The sequence below is a fragment of the Aulonocara stuartgranti genome (genome assembly GCF_965226115.1).
Source record: "Aulonocara stuartgranti genome assembly, chromosome: 15".
NCBI classification, from domain to species: Eukaryota; Metazoa; Chordata; class Actinopteri; order Cichliformes; family Cichlidae; genus Aulonocara; species Aulonocara stuartgranti.
In genome coordinates, this window is record NC_138951.1 from 12118233 (window position 1) to 12140417 (window position 22185).

The 22185-nt window shown below is 41.6% G+C and overlaps 1 protein-coding gene across 4 annotated transcripts in view; it reads right to left on the bottom strand.

Moving 5' to 3' along the window:
- syne1a (spectrin repeat containing, nuclear envelope 1a) overlaps positions 1–22185 on the bottom strand; it is a gene marked incomplete at its 5' end in the record, with an annotated part of 121706 nt that overhangs the window by 17335 nt on the left and 82186 nt on the right. For 3 of the 4 annotated variants that reach the window (XM_082506593.1, XM_082506594.1, XM_082506592.1), the window contains 34 exons: positions 810–964; positions 1067–1213; positions 1317–1499; positions 2238–2442; positions 2542–2675; positions 2754–2924; positions 3013–3168; positions 3260–3415; positions 3496–3672; positions 3760–3909; positions 3998–4180; positions 4590–4722; positions 4839–5035; positions 5129–5260; positions 5387–5560; positions 5662–5862; positions 5948–6067; positions 6190–6291; positions 6400–6615; positions 6783–6956; positions 7093–7221; positions 7417–7567; positions 7714–7814; positions 7980–8111; positions 8785–8976; positions 10739–10912; positions 11043–11231; positions 13589–13750; positions 13961–14074; positions 15575–15715; positions 17867–18097; positions 20413–20556; positions 21576–21758; positions 21894–22016. In XM_082506593.1, coding sequence (XP_082362719.1) covers positions 810–964; positions 1067–1213; positions 1317–1499; positions 2238–2442; positions 2542–2675; positions 2754–2924; positions 3013–3168; positions 3260–3415; positions 3496–3672; positions 3760–3909; positions 3998–4180; positions 4590–4722; positions 4839–5035; positions 5129–5260; positions 5387–5560; positions 5662–5862; positions 5948–6067; positions 6190–6291; positions 6400–6615; positions 6783–6956; positions 7093–7221; positions 7417–7567; positions 7714–7814; positions 7980–8111; positions 8785–8976; positions 10739–10912; positions 11043–11231; positions 13589–13750; positions 13961–14074; positions 15575–15715; positions 17867–18097; positions 20413–20556; positions 21576–21758; positions 21894–22016 — 5432 coding nt within the window. The remainder of the gene's footprint in view (positions 1–809; positions 965–1066; positions 1214–1316; positions 1500–2237; positions 2443–2541; positions 2676–2753; positions 2925–3012; positions 3169–3259; positions 3416–3495; positions 3673–3759; positions 3910–3997; positions 4181–4589; positions 4723–4838; positions 5036–5128; positions 5261–5386; positions 5561–5661; positions 5863–5947; positions 6068–6189; positions 6292–6399; positions 6616–6782; positions 6957–7092; positions 7222–7416; positions 7568–7713; positions 7815–7979; positions 8112–8784; positions 8977–10738; positions 10913–11042; positions 11232–13588; positions 13751–13960; positions 14075–15574; positions 15716–17866; positions 18098–20412; positions 20557–21575; positions 21759–21893; positions 22017–22185) is intronic. The other variant, XM_082506595.1, reaches the window with a different exon arrangement.

Genomic DNA, 22185 nt, shown 5'->3' on the forward strand with positions numbered 1-22185 from the left:
TTTCTATTGATTTTTTATGATATGGCAGGTTGTAATCTAGCATAAGTGAAGGACACATCTCTATCAGTGTCAGTGTAGCATCGTTTCCTTTTTATCAGCTTCTTTATTAAAAGTGTATGACTTTTGGGACCTTTTGTTCCATGAATCAACATTATTATGGATTTCAGATGTTTTCCAGGTCAGCCACTTATTTAATAATGACTAAGTGACTAGTTAAAGACTTAAATAAACACTTAATAAATGACTAACTGTGAAGTCAGACAGTATAAACATCTCAAGTTCAACAGTCTGAATAAAAAGACTTCGCCCATGTTTGTTACGTCCCCTTCAAACATGCACTCCTTTCGATAATATGACTTTGTTTGAACTGGTTGGCGTCATGTCTAAATGCTCGCTCTGGTCACTTTTGAGAGCAAACTCATCAGGTTGGTTCTACATTTACAGATCACTTTAAACAGCATGCACGTGTCACATGTCTCAGAATGCCCAGAATGCAATAACATGAGAAAAAACACTCTAGCACACTTGTATCCGTCTGCCATGCTGTAAGAATGAAGTTCTGACCCCTTGTATTTTATGCCCAGTGGCAAATATTTTGTATGTATCAGAGTTCATATCAAAGAAGCATGAACCTAAAAAGACAAATGCCAAAATGCTTTCAGTAAGACACTGATGAGCTCAGCCATGTTAGGGGTTTCCCACTGAAGTTGTACTGTATAAAAAAGGATCCCCCACAGCAGGTAGTTTGATTTGGCAGAGGTTTAAATTGGAGTCCCTTCCTGAGGCAACCAAAGGGGGATTTTTGGTACCTGAACCTCTCGGTGAGGTGAGCAGAGTGAGTGGCCCAGGCTCTGTTGAGACTTTGAAGCCGTTTAATGTCTCTGTCACTGACTGGTATTCTGTACACCATCTCATTAACACGTTCCAAGTCTGGAGATAGACTGCTCAGCTTCAACAGGTGACCCTGGAAAAGTATTATGTAAGTTAGAGGACACGTGACACATAAAAATATAATGTTAAATAACACATTCAAAACAAATCTTCTAATGTGGACCATTCTTAATACCTTGAGTTTTTCTATACGCGTCTGGACCACATTAAGGTCGGGTGAACCCACTGGGTCCGAATCCTTCAACACTTCCTCAGCCTCCTCAGCCATGCAGATCAGCTTGTCTAGCTGCTCTCTGAAAACCCCACACGTCACAGATCCACACTAGAGACAGACAGGTGATACCGTGTAAATACAAACTCAATGGATTACCAATCGCATACCTTTCTTTAAGGTGTCTTTTTTCTTCTAGTTCCCACAACCCTACCTGCAATACATCCTGTTGCCTGTGCAGGGCGTGCTCTAGTGCTGCTAGGCGATGAGTGAGCGACAAATGGTCGGACTGAAGGGATGCCGCAGAGGAGGAGTCGACTTGGCTCCTCAGTTGTTCTCCCAGTGCTTGCAGCTGCTGGAGGGACTGCTGCACCGCGTCTTGGTCACAAAGGCAATCCTGCAATAATTCAGGAATAATTTTCAGGAAGAGAGAGAAAGAAGCTAGGAATCACTGAATGCCTGCGCACACACATCAGGCATACAAGAATTTATAACCAAAACTGGTAATGTGTTGGGTTTTTATTTGTGGTATTTGTAAGGATTGGAATTTTTGGAAACTAAAGTATCATTTGCCACTGACTACAACAAGTTTGAGTGAGCAATAAAAGTGAAGAAACTCTTAAACAGAGTGTAAGCAGCTCTGAATTCTTAACTTTGTCTGGCAGTGGTTTGCATCAGTGATCCGCAGTAAAAAATAAAAACAGTCGGCTTACAGTATTAAGACTGTGTGTCTCTAGACATGCCCCAGTACGGTCCTACAAACCCAGCATGACACCGGGGGAGACCCCTGTAGTGTAAATCAGGGGCCTGTCTTTCCCTTTGCAGTCTCCTTTGAAAAGGCTTTTGTTAGTTGTGTCATGAATCTACATTCAAGCGGACAAAAGGACAGGGTGGTATTCTGCAGTGCTGATAGAAGCTTTGTGAGCCGTCACAGTGAGCTGACAAGCAGTTTAGGAGCTTATTCCCAAATTCCTCAGAAAGGAGATTGAGGGATAGCAGGAGGAATCCTCTGATATATTCTAAGCCACAGAATATGTGGATGCAGTATTAACCTAATGCTAAGCTCAGGCATTGGACGATAACTACAGAAGAGAATGTTTAACATGTCGTGCTCCAGTGTCTCATCTCTGCTTACATTGCAGTCCTTAATCCAGGCACTGCTTTCGTCTTCAGTTATCTCCCTGTCAGTGGCGCTCCTCAGAAGTCGATCAGCACGTTCTTCCTGTTTGTGGACTGCAGTCACGCACTGGCTGTACAGTGACCTGTAGCGCTGCCACAGTCCGAGCAAGGACTTACTGGTCCTTAGCTGCTCTGAGATCTGCTCTAGCAGAAGATTCCACCTGAGGGAGAAAATTTTAAAAAGTGTTATATTCTGAAATCAACTGAGGGTATAGTTGATATTTAAGACTGAAGTCACTCAGAGATGAGTTGTTTGTTACCTGATGTTGACGTCCCGGAGAGCTTTGTTGAGCGTTTCCGCCACCGACGGGTGGCACTCCGTTAGCAGCTGGTGAGTTATGGAGCCAAACTTCCTCAAACTACTTTCCTGTTTATCCATCTCCTCCTGAAGGCTCTAAATGGCACAGGTACCCACAATGAATAAAAACTAGCCACAAATAACAGCGTGCGGTTTATTTTCTGCACTTCTCACCTCTAGACTCTCCACCTGCTGCTGCACAGCCTCCAGAGACCCATTAAGGAGACGTAGCCTGGACACAGAATAACGCCCCTCCATCAGGTAGCCATTTATCTCCTCTGAAGCTCGCCGGTACAACGTCCACTGCTCCAGCACCGACCGCAGGCTCACTTTCATCTGACTTATCTGATAGGAAAAGTGGGAGACGAAATACGTAAGTGTGGGAAAATTCAGAAACCATCTAAAAGTGACATCAGAGATGTGAGAAGCTCACCATGTGGTCCAAATGAGCCCAGGACTGGTTTAGTCCTTTAAGAGTTTCCTTTACAACACAGCAAGCTGCTCCTTTCTTATCCTGGATGAGAGCATTTCCTCGTTCCTCCGCTTTCTCTAGATCCTTCTCTTTTTCCTTCACTAATTCTTCCAACTCCTGTGAAAACAACTTTATTTATTTTAAGCTCATTATTTAAAGAACAAAAACAAAACCAAACAAACAGATTTTTGCGTGAGTGTGGTCCTACCTGACAGTCTTTGAGTGCACTCTGCACCGATGCTACATCCTCTATCCTCTGTCTCTTCTTCAATTTCTCCTCCTGTACTGTGAGCCAGGTTTTCAGTGCTTGAACTCCATTTTCATGCTCCAACCAACCTTCCACAAGTCCTTCTAAAAGCTGAATCTAAAATACAGAACATTGTGGAATGGTTAAGTGACTCGAAAATGGTGAAGAGCAGCTTTTAAGTACACGTTGAGGGCTACCTTTTCCGCAATGAGCCCCTGCAGTATTTGCCATCTTCTGTTCATAGCTCCTAGCTTCTCAGCAAAGTCCGTTTTGTCACTGCGCTTTCCCTCCACATCCTGACTGCTGATCTGCAGCACTGACTGGTTTACAAAGTCCACAGTCAGCTGCTTACACGTCAGATCTATACGAAAGCCCTGTGAAATTAAGAAGACGCATCATGAGACAGATGATGGGGAGCAAAAATATCAATCCAAGGACCGGTGGCATGAAAACCTCTGTACCTTATACTTCTGTAAGTAGTCCTGTACCACCGCTGAGCCCACAGCTGCCATGATCTTGTCCTGATCTTCCTCTATGATGTTCTCCATGAGCGAGATCCAGCTCATCAGCTCTGTGATGGCATGCCGTGATGCTAACTTCTCCATCTGCAGCTGAGGAAAAGAGAAAGAAGAAAAGAAGTTAGAGATGTCCAAAAAGTTATGATAAATATTGACTTTGTAACAGCTGCTTTTCTCAAACCTGGTGGAGCTTCTCTTGTACTACAGGGATACGAGTCAGCAGCTCAGCCCACTGAGTGTCGACTTGGCCCAGCGCTGTCCTCAGGCCAGCCGTGTCCACCCTTTTTAGTCTCAGAAGCTGGTTACCTGTGCTCAGCACTGACGAGCGCAAAGACGACTTAGCGTCCACCTCTTTGGAAAACTCCTACAAGAAAGAGAAAAACAGGAGTTGGATTTCACACATTTGTTAACTTTACGTCATTAATAGGTGTGTGACACATTTTTGCTGCTGATGTAGACATAAGCATTATTAATTATTCTTTTTACAGCAGCACAAGGGATGGGAAGAAAAAGTAAAATAGAGATACATCAGAAAAATAAAAATAAGACAAATAGTGTACAAAACCCCCCCCCCCCAAACACTATAGTATGTAAAAATGGTCACTATTTACAGTAAAATGCACAGATTTTTTTTATATGTACATAAATTACAGTGGGAATAATAATGTATATGCATGTATTTTTAAACAGGGTGTTGGTATTAAACAGTTTGACTGCTGTCAGGATGGAGGACCTGAGTTAATGTTGACAGCCCTAATAAAACCACAACTAACCAGGAAGGCACAGAGGTGGTCTCTGACAGTCTCCAGCTCCTGAGGAACGGTCACCGACTGGGTCGTCCAGAACTCCAGTCTGTCCAGGGCCGACTGCAGCCAGTGGCTCAGCTCTGCTGACTCACTCTGGTACCTGAGATTTACAAACACACAGACTTAGAGGATACTTTCAACATCATTCAGGCTCTAAGTGTCACAAACAGGGTTGCTGAGAGACCAAGAGCGAGGACTGTAACCACAGACCCTTACCTGGTCCAGTGTTTGAGTGTCGAATCAAGGCGGTGCAGCTCCTTGTTGACCTTAGTGGTGGAGGAGAGCCAGTGCTCTCCCAGCTGTGTCAGCTGGTTCTCCAAGTCTGAGCAACCAACAGACAGAAAAAGCTTCTTGCCCTCCTCTAGTACCTGATAGAGTTGGGGCTGGTGCTCAGTCAGGCTGGCTTTAAGTCGCTTTAAGAAAGAGGATGGAACAGATAAATAATCAGTTTATTTAAAAAAGCATATCTGACTACAGCTTTCTGTAAAGTGTGCAAAGACATTCACCTGGTAGAGGCTGATCCTTTCGGTTAGCCTCTCTTCCGTTTCCTCTACCAGACCCACAGTGGGGATGCTACACTCCACCGCCTCCAGCTGTCTGCACAGAGCCTGATAGTCCTCCACGAGTCTGCTCCATGACTGTGAGAGCGAAAGGAAAGTGTATGCTATTTATTTTCATTTTCTAAACCACAAACCACTGCTCTTTGGGATTAAACTGAATAAGACTGCAGTTACTTTTAACCAATAGCTCATTATTATTCCTACCTCCAGAATCCCCTCCAGCTCCACTCCTCTTCTATGGGCCTGTTTGAGCACACTGTGGGCTAAAGCCATGGTCTCTTCCAGGGTTTGACTTTCCCTCTGAGACACCAAACCAGACACTTTACTGAAAAATGTCTGGGTGAGTATCATATGGCATTCCAGACCCTGGAAAAACTCCTGTATTAAAAAGAAAAAAACAACATTTTAAATCCGATTGTACAGTAGAAAAGATAACTAAAACCAATTAAAAAGTTACAAAATCAAAGCCCCCTCCTTACTTTGTGTTTGTCTAGTAACATCTGAACCTCTATGACTGAAGCCACTGTCATCTTTTGGTCAGCAGCCATCTTGTCCTGAGCGGTGTCCACCAGGTCATTAAGGTCGTGCAGTGCAGCTTCATACTGAGCCTTCAGAGACAAACCATGGTTCAAACTACTCCGTCTGGAGCCCACCATGAGCACCAACTCCTCGTATGCATCCTAAAAAGACAAATTAATATGTGACACAGTCCCTGTTACAGTGCTGGAGCATTATGATCACAGTGTAACAGAATGAAAGTATTACTTGTAGTTTGAGTAGCTCCTGATTGGATGATGAGTCTGATTGGAGTCCCTCTGCTTTCGTCTTCAGCTCAGTAACTTTCTGCTCAAATTCCTTCAGGCTGTCTTCCACTTCTGATAATGTCTGTAGAAAATGCAACATATTTACTATAAAATCTGTTTGTAAAAACTCCCTTTAGCATATTAAATCTGCATCTTAAATATGCATCTAATTCTTGTGTATTTGCTGCTGGTGCGCATACATACCTCTATCTGTTTGGATGCAGGTCTGTCTGCAGTTCCGGCCATCTTATGTAGCAACTGGTGTTTGCTTTCAGTCAGGGCTGTGAACAGCAACCGCAGTTCATTCTGGCAAAAATAACACAAACAAAGTCGGGGAATAAGAACAATGATGTTGTAACATCAACAAGATGCTTCACAACCCAAGTTTCCAGTAAAACTATTCAGCTTTAACACCTGGAAAGCTGAATGTTCCTGCAGCCTGTCCCTCATGGCGTCACAGTGCTGTTCCAATGCAGAGTCCAGCAGGCCCATCCTCTCCTGCAGGCCCTCTAGCGTGTCTTCCATCAGAGCTCGCTCTTCACCTCCACACAGCCTGTCCAATCCACCACCCAGCAGATCTCTGCAATTTTTCACTTCTCTGGTCATCTCCTTCAGCTGTTTATTCAAACCCTATACAGGGGAGCCAAACTCAGTTAGTATTATTTTATATTAAAACCTTGAACTCAAGTAAGACAAAAGCTTTTTGTTAATGCTCGAGAACAGCTAGTACTTTTCCTCCTGCTGCGATTTATATGTCAGACTATTTAACATCTTTATTGCTGTTTGTCTTCTCCTACCTCCAAATGTGTTAGCTGTGTCTCTGTGTCCTCAGAGAGCAGCACAGGACCAGCGAGCAGCTGATTCTCAGCAGCATCTAACCAGGACGAGGCAGCTGATACTGCAGCATACAGGTCCTGCTGGATTGTTGCCCCCCCTAAAGATGCTGCAAGCTTACTCTCACTGCCCGCTGCCTGTGAGGGGCAAAAAGATTATGCACTTGATATTTTGAAAGGCATGACTAAAAATAGTTTTGTATTACTGGTTAAAAACATTTTTTATTTTGAGAAACACAAAAGAGAGATTAACATGAGAAAATGTTTGCTTCACCTCCTCTGTGATTCTTTCTAAAGTCTGGCTGCAGGCCTCAAACGAAGCTCTAGGAGAGCAAGAGTCCTGGCTGGTAGCCTCACCTCTGAACACCACGCTGGGACTGGACAGACGGGACCGGTGGAGGACCTGCACACAAAGAACGAAATATGAGAAAGCTCAAGGTCACACTGGCAGCATGCATAACAATACAAGTGTGAAATTTCATCAGTGGAAGAAACAGTATGAACACAAACTTCTAGCTTCTAGTAAGCACATTTATTTAAAGATTTTTAAAACCATTTAATGCATAAAATAAAAATGCACAGTTTCTGGCATGTATACCGGGCTAAGCTGGTCTTGCTCCAGGGAGTTCAAGGAGAGCTGCAGCTTTGTGTTCTGATCATTATTTAGGTTTTCCCATCTCTGTCTCAACTGCTCCAGAGGAGACAAGGTCTCATTCTCCAGCAGCACTCCACCAGGCACAGACACCTCACTGCAGGAAGGAGAGGACGTCATTAGAGAGCAAGGCAACGCAAAAGCTGTGTCGTGGTCAAAATCCCGACTGGAAAAAACAAAATACTCACAATTTTTAAATGTTTTAAGGACGTAAATTATTTTTCAAGATCTTTGATAAAATACCTGTCCCCATTGGGTGTGGTTTGTTGGCCGAGTAACTCCTCTCCAACGCTGGCTACAGACTTGAGCAGCTTCCTCTGTTCAGCGACGTGCTCCTGAAGCTCCTACAAAATATATTACACTTGTGTTCGATTTTATCTATATGAAATATGCACTTTCTTTTTGCAGTGGATTCTAATAAAAGGGGAGTAATAATTACAAATTGCATATGAGACAGTCAGCTTAGGTCTTTCAAATATATATTAGAGTATAAAAGAGCTTCCTCTTACCTTCTGTCGACGCAGGTTGTCGTGTTGCTGCTGCGTGCGTGTTGACCGGGCCTGAGAGAGCCAGTCCTGAACGTTAGGACTCTGGGACAGAGACGAATCTGGCTCACTGTCCTCCTGCTCTTGCAGTGAACCCTGGGACAAAGATGGACATTAGGTATAAGATGTAATTTTGGAATAAGAGTATTTAACAGCTGCCAATTTTTAAGCCAATTTTTAGTAAGCAGAAATAAATATGCCCAACAGCCTAACACATATCTATGATATTTATCATTAAATTATTTTGAGAATGGTAAAGATGAACTAATATTTATTCATCAGAGATTGCTGCAAGCATGTACCTAGAAAGCTTCACTAGCCTTCTAATTTATTATACAGTGATTAAATATCTGAGGATTAATGTGAACAACCAAAAGGGCATGTTAAAGGAGACCAGGAGCGAAAATGCAAAGTGAAACTTTCATGTTGTGTCCTCAGAAACGCACCTGATCGAATACATTTAGTGTTTACATCTGATGAGTCAGCATCCTTTTGTCTAAGCGCCATTGTGAGACACACAGCTGTTGCTGTTTCACAGTGGAAAACAGTGGACTTTTATGAAAGCGCATGAATTAGCCTTTAGTACTTTTTGCACAATGCTAGCATTGACGTCGCAGGCCAATTCAACATAATGCAGCAGAGCAAAAGAAAAGACAAAGAAGCATGGAGGAAGGAAAGCTGGGAAGTGAAAATACACTGGGGTGTGGAGGGTTGATGCAGCCATGAATGTTGAGACAGTAAAGAAATAACATATGACTGCTGATCTCACCTGTATGTCAACTTGTTTGTCCTGCAGCATCTGCTGCAGCTCTAGCAGGCTGTCTTTGAGGGAGCGCAGTTTCAGGGTGAGCTGCTCCGCCTCGCCTTTGGTTTCAGCCCGGCCCTCCAACAACAAGCTCTCGCTATGGACGGATAGCTCTGATAGGTACGACACCTTCTGTTCGATCTCATACAGCATATTCTATTAAAAAAACAGGATTACAGTTGATCAAGCATTAGCATTTCTCATAGGTTTAAGCTGCTCTCCTCAGCTCCCAGATTAGTTTCTTAATAGAAACAGTTTTAAAGAGTCTTCCCTTTTAGACTAAAAGTCCAGAGAGAGCTTGAAAAGGCCAACAATTGTAATGAAGTGAAGAGAGGCGGTAGTTTGTATTCTCTAAGCTTGTATTCTCTTCTTTCACACAGGGAAAGAAGGGCCCTCAGTAGAGATGGGAGGTGATCATGTGCAGAGAATTTTCCACAACAATACAGTGCGCCTCTTATCCCTTAGTTTGTAGCGTCACTCTGTCATTCAGGAGGCAGGCAAAGAAACTGGTTTATCTCCACTTCTGCAAAAACCTCCATAGTGCATTTTAATTAAAATTCTCAAACACCAGTTACAAAGTTTTGCAGGTTTTTTTCTTTTGATGAACAGACCGAGTAAACAACATAATAGAAACTGCTATGATGACGCAATTAAAGCTCAAAGTTTAAAGTTAGGAAAGCATTCGATTGAGAACAGACTGAAGACATATTATATGTGAGTAGTTTTTAAGCTGCTTACATTGTGGTGTGCAGGCATTTAAATAAACAGAGTGGGTTAAGTAAGTTCAACAAAATACTTTCCTAAGGTCTCTGCATATCATACCACATTTAAAAGACGATTAACCAGAAAACTGAAATTTTAAGACACAATTTTTTATCATTATTTAATCTGGACATGAAGCTCAGCATGGTCCAGACCTTTATATGTGCAGACCACACAAAGCATATGTGAACTACAGTTTAATCAGCTTACTGTCTCCCAGCTGCTACAGACACACTCTTTAAAACACTGACTCTCTGCCTGGGGGACAGAGCGAGTATTATAACTTCTAAGAAGCCTATTATGGAGCATCACAAGGCAAATATGTAAACATCTCACAGCTCACATGTAATATGAATGTAGAATATGTGCAACATGAATATTTTAGCATCTAGGCTCTGCCGTAAATCCCCACAAGAAAATATTGAGTTTGACACAGCAGGGAGTTAGATGTGACAGTATTTTTAACATAATAACTCCCCTCCCCACAAAAATTAAATCATGAGCCTGACATGCAGAAAATTCCCAGGGGGCAAATCAAGTAGGACAGAGTATCTAATGGTGACAAATAAGAAAGAACCATGAATTATAAATTTAAACTAAAAGATTGAAAAGCTAGAAGATCTCCAGGGCAACAGGATGGAGGAAATATTGGATGAAATGTTTGAGATATTTGATATAGTACGACAACATGTAGACAGAAGTTAAAAACAATTATTTTTAAACTCTAAGTACGAATATATCACTTATATATATACACCTTTAATAATAATGGACACTAAGATTTTAGTTTTAAATTATTTAATCACAGTGGTACCGTAAAATTCAAATGCTCATATGATGTTAATTATAAACATATGATAATATTGCAAAAATATACATATATATAATTAATTAAGCTCAAGTGCAGTTATGGTTTGTTAGCACCTTCCCCAATTGAATCAATTTTCCATAAAAAGACTCCAAAAACACAAAAACAATGCATTTTTTTTTCTATAGAAATGAAAGTGAATGCAAGCATGAAGATCAGAGAGTCCAAGAAAAAGTACCATTTCTAGGACAGTGAAGCAGCCAGATACTTCAGCCTTTGATAAAAACACAGCAGCATACAAGCTGTCATCCCCAATTTTGTTTCTTTAGAGCAGATTTGGCTTCTCACCTGACAGTCGATGAGCTGCTCCTCCATGTCCATGTCTTCATTTTGGGGCTGAAGGGCAGAGCTGAGAGTGGCGCGAGTGCTGAGCAGCCAATTGTCGAGCTCCTCGGCCTCGCTGTGGTATCGCTGCAGCGCCTGCTCCTGTCGCTGCTCCTCCAGTTGTTCACTTAGTTTCTCCTGTAGAGATCAATGCGACGCATATCTTAAATTCTCAGGTGAGCTCACCAGAATTATAAAGATAAGGAGCAGACATAACATATACAAGCACATGATAAACTAGAAAAAGTATGAGGTCTTGGTAAATCACCTCCAGCAGCTGCCGTTTCCCCGAAGCCTTCATTCGAATGGTGGCCATCCTTTCTCCCAGTACAGTGAGAGTAGACTGCAGGGCCAGCTGTTCCCCAGCATCCCCATCACTCTCTGCCAGCTCCTCAGAGAAGCACATCTGTAGCTCACCAATCTCATCCTGCAGCATCAGGATCTCATCCATCAAAGCCTGAATAAACGGCAATAAGACGTGTGTGAGGATTAAAATGAGAATATACAAGAAAAAAAGAGCCAATGGGAATTAATTAACATATATCTGTAATTTATCATTTCAGTCCAGTTGTTTTCCAAAAAAAATGAAAATTGCGAAAGTAATACCACTATATAAAAGTAATGACAAACACAGTTTTACCAATTATAGGCCTATTTCTCTACTGCCTCAATTCTCAAAAGTTCTAGAAAAACTTTTTAATTCAAGATTAGAAAAATTCCTTGAAAAACATCAAATAATAAATGTTGGTCAGTATGGTTTCAGAACGCAAAGAACCACTTCAATGGCGATAATTGAGGCAGTAGAAGAAATTACTGATACACTGGATAAAAATAAATATGCAGTTGGTATTTTTGTTGATCTCAAAAAGGCCTTCGACACAATCAATCACTCAATTTTACTGGATAAATTGGAAAGATATGGTATTCGAGGGAAAGCTGGTAACTGGTTAAAAAGTTACCTAACGGGTCGGGAACAATATGTTAGCATAGGGCATTACCATTCAGAGAAACTTGGTATTACATGTGGTGTTCCCCAAGGGTCAGTGTTGGGACCAAAACTTTTCAATGTATACATAAATGATATTTTTGATGTTTCTCAAGTACTTAAACTCATACTGTTCGCAGATGACACCAACATATTTTTCAGTAGCGATGATTATACTGATCTTGTAATGACCGTAAACAGGGAGCTAAAATTAATAAAAAAAATGGATGGACATAAATAAATTATCATTAAATATAAATAAAACTAAAGCAATGTTTTTTGGTAATTTAAAATATAATATAGAATTACCAATTATCATTGAAGGTGTACCAATTGATAATGTGAGTGAAAACAAATTTTTGGGAGTTATAATTGATAACAAAATTTCATGGAAACCCCACGTCAGACACATAAAAACCAAAATTTCTAGAAGCCTCGCAGTTTTGAACAAAGTGAAACAATTCCTTGATAAAGATGCACTTCGTACTCTGTACTGTACCCTGGTTCTTCCATATCTTACATATTGTGTGGAAGTGTGGGGAAACACATATAAAAATACAACTAATCCATTAGTCACAGTACAGGAACGAGCACTGCGTATTATTCACAAGGCTGGTTATCTAGATCATACTCACAAATTCTTTCTTCAGGCAAAGTTACTTAAATTCCAGGATCTGGTTAATTACAATACATCCATAATTTTGTATAAAGCTTTTACTAAACTTTTACCGGCAAATTTACAAACTAGATTTGAAATTCGAGAAAAGGTTTATAATGTGAGAGGCTTTGGAGAATTCAAATTACCCAGAACTCGAACAACCCGTAAAGGCTTTTGCGTGTCTGTATGTGGTGTGAAAATCTGGAACAGTCTGAGTTTACAATTGAAACAATGCAAAAATATTCATAGATTTAAATTTCTCTACAAACAGTTGGTCTGGTCACAGTATACTCAATGATGCTTTTAGTGTGCTCTGTAATGTCTGTTCTCTTACCATTGCTGGTATGGATTCAAAAAAAAAAAGAAAAAAAAAGTGTGCGTATGTATGTACATATATGTACTTGTGTGTGTAGATATATATGTATGTATATGTATGTGTGTTTGTTACTTGTAGTTATTACTGCCTGTTACCTGTGGTAATGCAATTTATAATTTATATATTCTGTATTCAGTTATGAAGGCTCTAATTGTTGGTTGCGAGCTGCCGCTTAGATGCTTGTATGTGCCCGGAGCTGTTGATGGGTCTGTATGCAATGATGGGCGTAGCTGCGGGAAGTTTATTGTTTTTTTTGTTGATGAGTGAGTATAGGGGTGGGATTTAATAAGTTTTCTTCGTCCCACTCCTTTTTCAGGCAATTTTTGTTTTTTGTTTTGTGTATTTTATGTTCAATATAGGTATTTGTTGTGCCTGAAAATGAATAAATAAATGAAATGAATGAAATGAAATGAGAAGAAGAGGCTGAATAGAAGATGGTGTGCCAGCAGTGAAAGAGGGTGTGCAGAAACCTCTTGACAGTAGTGTTGCAAAAGCAAACTGTTTCTCTTAAAGCCGTGATGTTGGCATAGCAACGAAGAACAGTGCCATGCAGTCTGTCCAACCATTGCCTTGCCCCGTGCAATATTAAACCCCCGAGTCGTACTCTGTTTCCCAAGAGCTCGCTGGTCTATACCATCTTTGTGAGGATGTCTCCCATGAGCCTTACAGATTACACTTCATGTATTACACTACTACTTTTACACTCTTTATCTGCACTACATTATGGTTCCTTTATCCCTTTAGAACACACATGAGCACATTTCCCCTAATACCACCCCCCCACTCAGCTCTCACCTGGTGTGCAGCCATCTGGCTCTCTGGAGTCTTGTTGGGCTCTAAGCCCTCATTCAGCGCCCCCTCGATGGACTCCATCTTAATGGAAATAGATTGGAGGGACTCCTGATAGTGTTGCTGCCGCTCCAGAGCCTCATATAAGCTCTTCTGTTTCTCACTGATCTGAAAATATGATGACAAAGTCAAGCTGTCAGACATGGCAGTGTCGGTCTGAGGTCACTAAAGCTTCAGGCCGGAATTTGGGACAACTCGTGCCTCGCTCAGTATGCTAGGAGACAAACTAATCCTGAGTTTGTTATTGTGTTTGTCTAACAGTAACACAAACAATAAAAATAAATAAATGTGTTGAATTAAAGTGAAGATGTGACATACCACATTCTTTAGCGTTTCCCAGGATCTCTGCAGGTCATCCAAGTTAGCAGCACTGCTTTCCATAGATGGGTCGTACAGTTCCTGAAGAGGTACTCGGCTTAGTGTACCTCGACCCTGTGAAACGAGGAAAAAGTAAGTGTGGGCTTCATTAGTGTGTCAGAGTGATGTACGCTATTGATGGGAATAGTTCTTTGGGAAACCTTTGGGCTTACATTTACAGCATAAAGTCTATAAAAAGCCTAGTGGCACACTTGGCCTAAGAATCTGAAAGTTTTACAAAAACTTACTTTTAAAATGTTTTTTTCCCAGACGTGCTTAAAAAGAGGCAGCTAAATGTTATAACTTGATACTACTTTACCTACTAAAATGCAATTCAACATTGCAAATAAAACTGGTTGACCTTGAGTCGGGTGTCTCTTGCTGATACAGCTGACGTTACTTTCTGTTCTTGCTGGGAGAACAGAATAAAATCCCTCCTTTCTCATGTTACTCTCTCACAACAAGAGAGAAGCATTTAGTTTATGTCATATATAAGTTCAACATTAACGCCTTTCTAGCACAGGAGAATTTATGTGCGTTATACATAGCAAAAGATGAATTTCAAATAATTACATTTGTTGTATGAAATATGTCTCTTATGTGTTCTATGTATTCTCATAAATTGACTTTACATGTTAAACAGTCACCTACATTGTCCATTTTCAGAACTCATCTTAAAACACATTTATACCCTTTGGCTTTCGACCCAGTATGAAACACACTGATCATGGTTGTTTTTATTCTATTATATAACTGAAGTCAATATGTCATGAGTTAACAGTAATAGTAGTTCTCTTTAATTTTAAAATTAGGCTGCCCCCATAATCATATCCTGCCACACAGTGGGCATGGGTCAATCCTAAGGCAGATTAACTTAGATCTGCTGCTGCATTTCCCCCACAGCAACAGTTAGTTTAAATTCCCACATATTTCCCAGCTGTCTTTGAACTTGTTTTTTCTTTCAATATTTAAGTGTAGAGGCACATAACAGGCCACTAAAACAGCATTTTAGATTTTACAGCTAAAATAAAAAATTTGACCTTTGCTGTTTCTCCCAGCACAACGAGTGTTTCTGTTTCACTTCTACATCATTCGCGGTCACAGACAGCACAAAAAGCTACTTGATGACACCTCAGTTGTGTGTACAAAAATGGGAATGGCAAACAAAACTTCCATCAGCAAAGTAAATATGCAAACAGGAGGCCAATTTTTTAAAAAAAAAAGGAAAAGCGGGTAAAATAAGCGCAGCAAATCTCCAGCTCTCTCAAACATACTGTGTTAACAGTGATGATGGTGGGGTGGTCACTGTAGGGTGGTAAGTTGGTTTGTTATGGTGGTGATGGTGAAGAGAAGGGGATGTATTTACCTTACGTCAAAATTTTGCCACATATTCAATATTTTTTAGCTTTTGCATTTTGCAACATTTGAAGCTTTAAAGATTAAAGTGTTATCTTCTAACAATGATGGTGATGACTGAACGTTTAAAGGTGCAAAACACAAAGTGGCAATAGGGAAGTTGAGACCATCAGGTAATACTGGTCGGTTTGGAGTTTTCCAGGGTGGGATTTGCAATACCTGGTTAAGAGCAGCTTCAGCGTTAGCCCCCGGAGAGGGGGAGCGGCAGGCAGGGGGAGAGGAGACCTCGCTGTTGGTACCCTCCTCCCCTGACTCCTCTGTCACAGGGGAGAGGAGTGTGTGGCAGCGGCCGGCTGTCATCTGACCACACATACACGCCGCAAAGAAATGAAACGCACACATCAAAAGAAGCAGGTGAAAGAAAAAAAGGAGGGGGAGCCAAAAAAGAAAACAACCAGATCAAAGGGGAGAGGAGACAGAGAGGGAAAAATGAGGAGGGAGAAGAAGAAGAAAAAGCATAAAAATTAATGGGGAAGTGCAGGTTAGCCAGATTGAAGTGGCAACACATACTGCTTGATTAATTACATAGTGAGTAATCAAATAACACAGAAAGGAGACCCATTAGCTCACATTAATGACACTGATATGCCTCACTGAAATTCTTCTGCCGTAACACAACATTAAAGAGCATTGCAGATGTAAAAGTCTTTGCTGTGTGAGCAAATGGACAAACATTAGATTCCACTGGCAGTGAAGTAGTTGCTTGGATTCTTTACAGGATACATCAGGATAAAGGAATGGCCCTCACCAGGAAGCTGAGAAATCACACACACACAATGTACACAGACAGTGATTGCTCACATCACACATGAACCCATACATGCTGTAGAGTTAGTACACACATATACAACAGGAAAAGGTTAAAGTAGTCCTACAGACAGTAAGAATAAGGTCTCTGACAGAAAAATCCAGCAGTATCAAAGCTCAGACTCGAACAAAGCATGGCTAGCATCTCTGTCAGCATGAGATAGCTAACAGAGACAGGGACTGGTGAATACAGCAGCAGCTGTCCTAGAAGTAGCACTGTTGTCAGTGTGCTTGCATGCTTCAGCAGAGGCAGAGCTGAAATGCGAGCCAAACCCTACTGGGCTGCTTTTTGGCAATGCGATGCAGACCTTAGTCTACTGACTCAGGACCTTCGGAGGACTGTTTCGCGGGCTTTATGATGCAATGCAAGGCAACTAAGAGCATTAGCACACCAGTATGTGTGGGAAACTGTTTGGTTTTACATTGTGAGGTTCGCTTGGTAAAACCACTGCTGTAACAATGACAACGTGCAATTTTAAAAATATCAGTAATCCATGCGTGACAGTTACCATACACGGAAAATGACAACGTTTAAACATACACACAAAAACACACACACACACACACACACACGCAGTAATATCCTGTTTCCTGGCCTGCTGAGACGAAACACACCACAAACAACAGTAGTACACCGGGAAGGCTCAGAAACCTGATTCAGAAACAGACTGAAAGGAAGTGGGGTGGTTACTAGTGCTAACTGTATGAAAAATAAATGATTAAGATGAGGGCGACAGACAGGCTCAGGCTAACATTAAGTGACAAACAAGGTACCAGTGACACACCAGAGGAACCTAAATAACATACAGAATTAATAAAAAATAAAAAAAACCTATTCAAAACCTTTTACAGTACTACTTCTTTGCTGTAGTGGGACAAAAACTTCCCACACACGGCCGGATTTATAAAGAACTATTTTCACCTACAAGAAGAAGGAGTCAGCAACAGATGGCAATGCCCTCACAGGGCCCTGAGCTCAACATCAGTGACTCCAGGATTACACGAAGAAAGAGCCTAAATCCACAGAGCAGGTGTGGAAACATCTTCATAAGGGAAGAACCCACCTGGGTGCAAGTGTACCAGCAAGAAGTGGTGCTGTTTTAAAAGGCAAGGTTTTACACCCGCCCCAACGACCTTTGAACTTGAACTTTGAATTAAAACATAATTGGTGACTAAAAATATTCATGCCACTAGTTTAAAACATGTTGCGTAGCACTGTATCCTTATCCAGCTGTTACGTAGGCCTGAACAGCTGCACGTGAGGGAGGGCCTGCTGTTCAGCTACTTCTGTGTGGCTCATTATTATCTTGTAAATGAACTGCACAGTCATAACTGTTACCGTGACCTTAATAGTGGAGAAGAAAAGGTTTGCAGATCTAAAAAATCTAATCTTAAGTGATATTATCAGACATGCATTAATGTGGTATAAGTCAAGGGTAACTAACCTAACTGGAGTTTTGTTAAATGAAGCACATAGAAACCTTAAAGGCCCCACTGGGATCCTTGGAGTCACTTTGGCAGTCAGTGGTATGTGCAGAAAGGGAGAGATGCTACAACTTATGCACACATGCACACACATCCTTGTAATGTCTACAGGTCTATGACTGTATATCCCCCCCAAAAACCAGAGGTTTTCCCACTCACCATGACTACAGAGGGGTGTGCTGGAAGCTGCTTGGCGTCAGCTGTGGTGGTGTCTGTCACAGCGCTGGGAAGCTCCTCGTCACTCAGTTCATCCATGCCGTCTGAAAAGCCCTCCACCTCGCTGACCGTCAGCAGCATAGTGGCGTGTTTGGCCTTCACCGTCAGCATCTTGCACTTGGAGTGGAGCGAGGCGATCTGCTCCTGGTAGCCACGGATCTTCTGGGCTAACTCCTGTCAAAACATTCCAAGCAAACAGAAAACACCACCCCCAGGATCAGGAGAGTGTGGCTGAGTCCACACCACAAGATCAATAGTTCCTGTTTAAATAGGATCCTGTGAAAGTGGGTGGCTGAGTTGGATCAGCCTTGAATGTGGTGCCGGTCTGAGAGGAGTAAGCGGAGCAGACGCATTCTCTTTGGCTGTCTTTGGTGTAAGTGTAGAAAGAGAATAGCACCGCCTCACTCTCCTTTTTTCCTCTCTGTCTTTCTCACTCTCTCTCTCCTCTGTATCTCTGAGCCAATCGGAGCAGCACAGAGGCGGGTGACTCAGATCAGCGCTGAAGCTAAGACAGGATGTTTGGTTGAAGCAGAGACCATAGCAGAAATACTTCAAAATCCCTCAGACACTCCCTCTGCTACACATACACAAATGGCAAGGAAAAACAGGAAGTGATCTCACCGAGCTGTACCCTCCCCCTCCCTTGCCTGCTACTGTCGTTCTCAGCCAATCCCTTGGGCAGATTACTTCTAACAAAAGGGAGCTGAAGGAGAGAGGGAGGGCGTCTGGAGGAAGAGTGACAGAAACGGTGTCAAATTACAAGTACGCTAATGTGCCAGCGGGCCAGCCCATCTCTGCCTTCCTCCTCCACCCCTCTTTTCACCCTCTGTCCCACAGATGGTCATTGCACTGATAATCAGGTCATGTGACTAAAGGGGACAGTGGAGTTGCAACTCTCTGCTGAGCTTAGAGATCTAACTTAGACATAAAAGTGCTGGCATGCCAGGCTGCTCTGCTGCGACAAAAGTGATTACAGGGTTGAGAAAATATCTGCAAATATCTGCAACACCTGGGTTAATATTTTCCAGGCAGTCAAACATTGGAGTAAGATATAAATCTGCCTGAACCGTGCAGCAGAAATTAAAACGTAATAAAAGAAAAAAATGTTGCCTGTGGGGAGACACGATGTTTCTCTGCAGGTCTTTGCATCTGCACTCCCCCTTCACAATCTCCTTCTCGGCATGGGAGATCTAACATACTCAGCAAAGTGAAACTGCAGCAGAGGCTCAAATTGCTCAGGTGAAAACCATCTAACTCTGGCATCTGTCTATGCAGATTATATTTACATGCACCATCAGATAAAACTAGGAATGTGCGTGAGTTGGGCTTGTAAAAGCACCACACAACATTTTCTCTGGATTGCTGTTTGGGAAAATGCATGCTTTGATCATGTTAAAAGGGAGATTAAATCAGATGTTTTTAAACTGGGATTTAGGGGGAATGATGGAAAGGGGTATTAATTGACCATTTATTTTTAACCAGGGTCCCTTGATGGCTGACAGCAAGGAGGTTTTGGGTTTGAATGTGCAGACTGACTTGCATCTAACTCCCACAGTCCAAAAACATGCATGTTAGGATTGGTCTAAATTGACTGTAGGTGTTTATGTGAGCATTGTCGACTGCCTGGCCTGTCTGTTTGGTTTAGCTGAGGGAATTGCCTGGGTGGAGCGTACAGAAGGAAGCACATGTGCATGCTGTGAATTCCCTGGACTACACACCTCTGTGCCATTCTCAAACAGGTGTAATAAGACAGACAAGCATTTGTACTGAAGAGCTGGAAGATTAAAGAACAATTCATGTCCAACCTAACCACTTTGACATTTGTGTTCTCACACTAGATTTACTCAACAATTTCAGGGCTCTATAGAAGCAGCTTTTGCTTATACTGAATGATGCAATGAAATGATAGAATTATAGTTTGAGTCATTTTAGTCAGGCTTTCCTAAGGCTAATTTAAGATATATGATACATTCACTGGTGCCACAACTTCTGCTTTTTGCCTCTGTGCATTGAAACATAGGACAGGAAACATAATGACTCAAGTTCTCTGTTTCTTTCACTTAACTCTTTGATGTTAAAAATACTGACCTCAATAGAAATGTCTGAATGTCTGAGGCATCAACTAATTTTTTAAGAGTCACACTCAATTTGGTTTACGGCAGAAGACTAAAATGTTGTTCTAGGAGCAAATCTTGTAGGGAGGGCCAGTGAAACCACTGTACAGAAGTTTAACCACACAATCCCTGAGAAATATATAAATATTAAAAAGCCAAAATTTCTATTCTACTTTACATTTTCCAAAGCCATTCGGATGGGAATCTTTGCAGGGCCAATTCTGGCCTTATTTTTGACAACCTTGGATAAGACAATCATAAAGCTGCATTTTATTGATAATGTTGATGATTTGGGGGTTACATGTTTATCACCTACACACTGCTGTTCTAATAAACCGAACAGATAAATGACAGAAAGTAAGGAGACCCTCATACCTCGTGGTGGTGTATCTGAGCCTGAAGTTCCTGTATATTATTAGTGGAAACGGGCCGGTCCTGAATGATCCGATGAGCTTCTTCAATTAATCTCTGGAGGTTCTTCACTTCCTGTTCATACTGCTCATACTGCACCACGGCCTCCTGTCAGGGCGTTAAGGTAAAATGAGATGAATGAAACTGTATTTACTATATAGATCCCTGAAGGAAATTATATTTTCCCTTCCCAATCGTCGCAGGAAGTCAAGTTCTAAACTTTTACGTTGACTCTCATATCCATACGCAGTAACTGGTACTGAGCATGCTCATTATATTGTTGGTAAGCTCTTATTAGACAGAATAAGCTGTATTTTTCATTTGCTGATATTGAAATAATGCAGGTGTGTGAGAGCTAAATTACCACGATTAGAATATTGTGATTACAAAGATAGATGTGAATGTAAATGGTAAATGGACTGGTTCTCATATAGCATTTTTCTACTCTATCTGTGCACTCAAATCACTTTATACAACTTGCCTCATTCACACATGCACTTTTTTCTATGTTTTTTCTAGTTATGTGCTTTCTATCTATCTAGCAACTTGGGGTTAGTATCTTTCTCATGGATATTTGGACTGGATCAGCCAGGGACTGAAGAACCAACCTTCCGATTAGTAGATGACCGAATCAGAAGGTCTGTGTGTCAAAATGTTTTAGACAGCCTGTCACAAATTTGACCTTGAGCCAGAACAATGTGCCCACATGGGAGATGAACTGTTTCAGTTCTTGTTAAACATGATGTATTTGGTTCAAATGGATTGACTGATTTATTGGCTGACAGTCACTTGCTTCGTCCTCAGGGCTAATCTTCACTACAGTTGGCCTCTGATGGGGGCTTAAAGAAAACACAGACATTCCTGAGAAGGCTTGTTGAAACACTACAGAGCCCAGGTTTCAGAGCATCCACTCTTCAAAGCAATAACTCTTCTCATCAGCTGAAATTTCAGTGCTACTTTTAAGCGATAAAATACTAACAAAAACAATGCAACTGAAAAAATATATAATTTTGATAGTAGGGTTCTTATCACAAAGGCTGATAATGTAGTGTTTCTTGTCTCTGTCACTATGACTTTATATCTAACAGCTCATCAACAGCCTTCATAATACTCGGGCTGCCTTTTACCTGCAGGATGTTGCACTGCTGGATTGTGGTGTGTTGCACTTGGCTGGCTTCTTGCTGCAGAGTCTGAGCTGTGCGGCAGATAGGCAGACTGGCCACTACCTCCTCTGGCAGCCGGAGGGCGCTCTGACACTGCTGAACAGCAGCTACTTGCTGCTTAAAGCCCTCCATTTCCACCAGCAGACGCTTATTGAAAAGCAAAGAGGTTGATAATAAGACGGGAGATAGAAATGCTAGATGTATATCAATGGACGCTAATTTAAATGACATCTGCAGACTGACTGGACACAAGCTGTTTGCCAGTATTATGTTTGTGTTTACCTGTCTCTGTGTCAACTGCTCTCTGAGACTGAGCTTGTTAAGTTCAGGGGAAGCAAGTGTGGCCTGTATCTGATCTACAGCAGCATGGAGGCTCTTGACCTCCGCTTCCAGACGCAACATGTCCTGAGGAGAGATACAGACATAACAAATCAAGGGAAAGTATATGTGGGCAAAGATACAAGATAGAATGTAGCTTCTGTACACAGCAGTAATCAAACCCACATGAAAACAGATTTTTAAAAGTATCAAAGCTCCTTTGTGGATATCTAATGCTGCAAATGTTTTTTTTCCC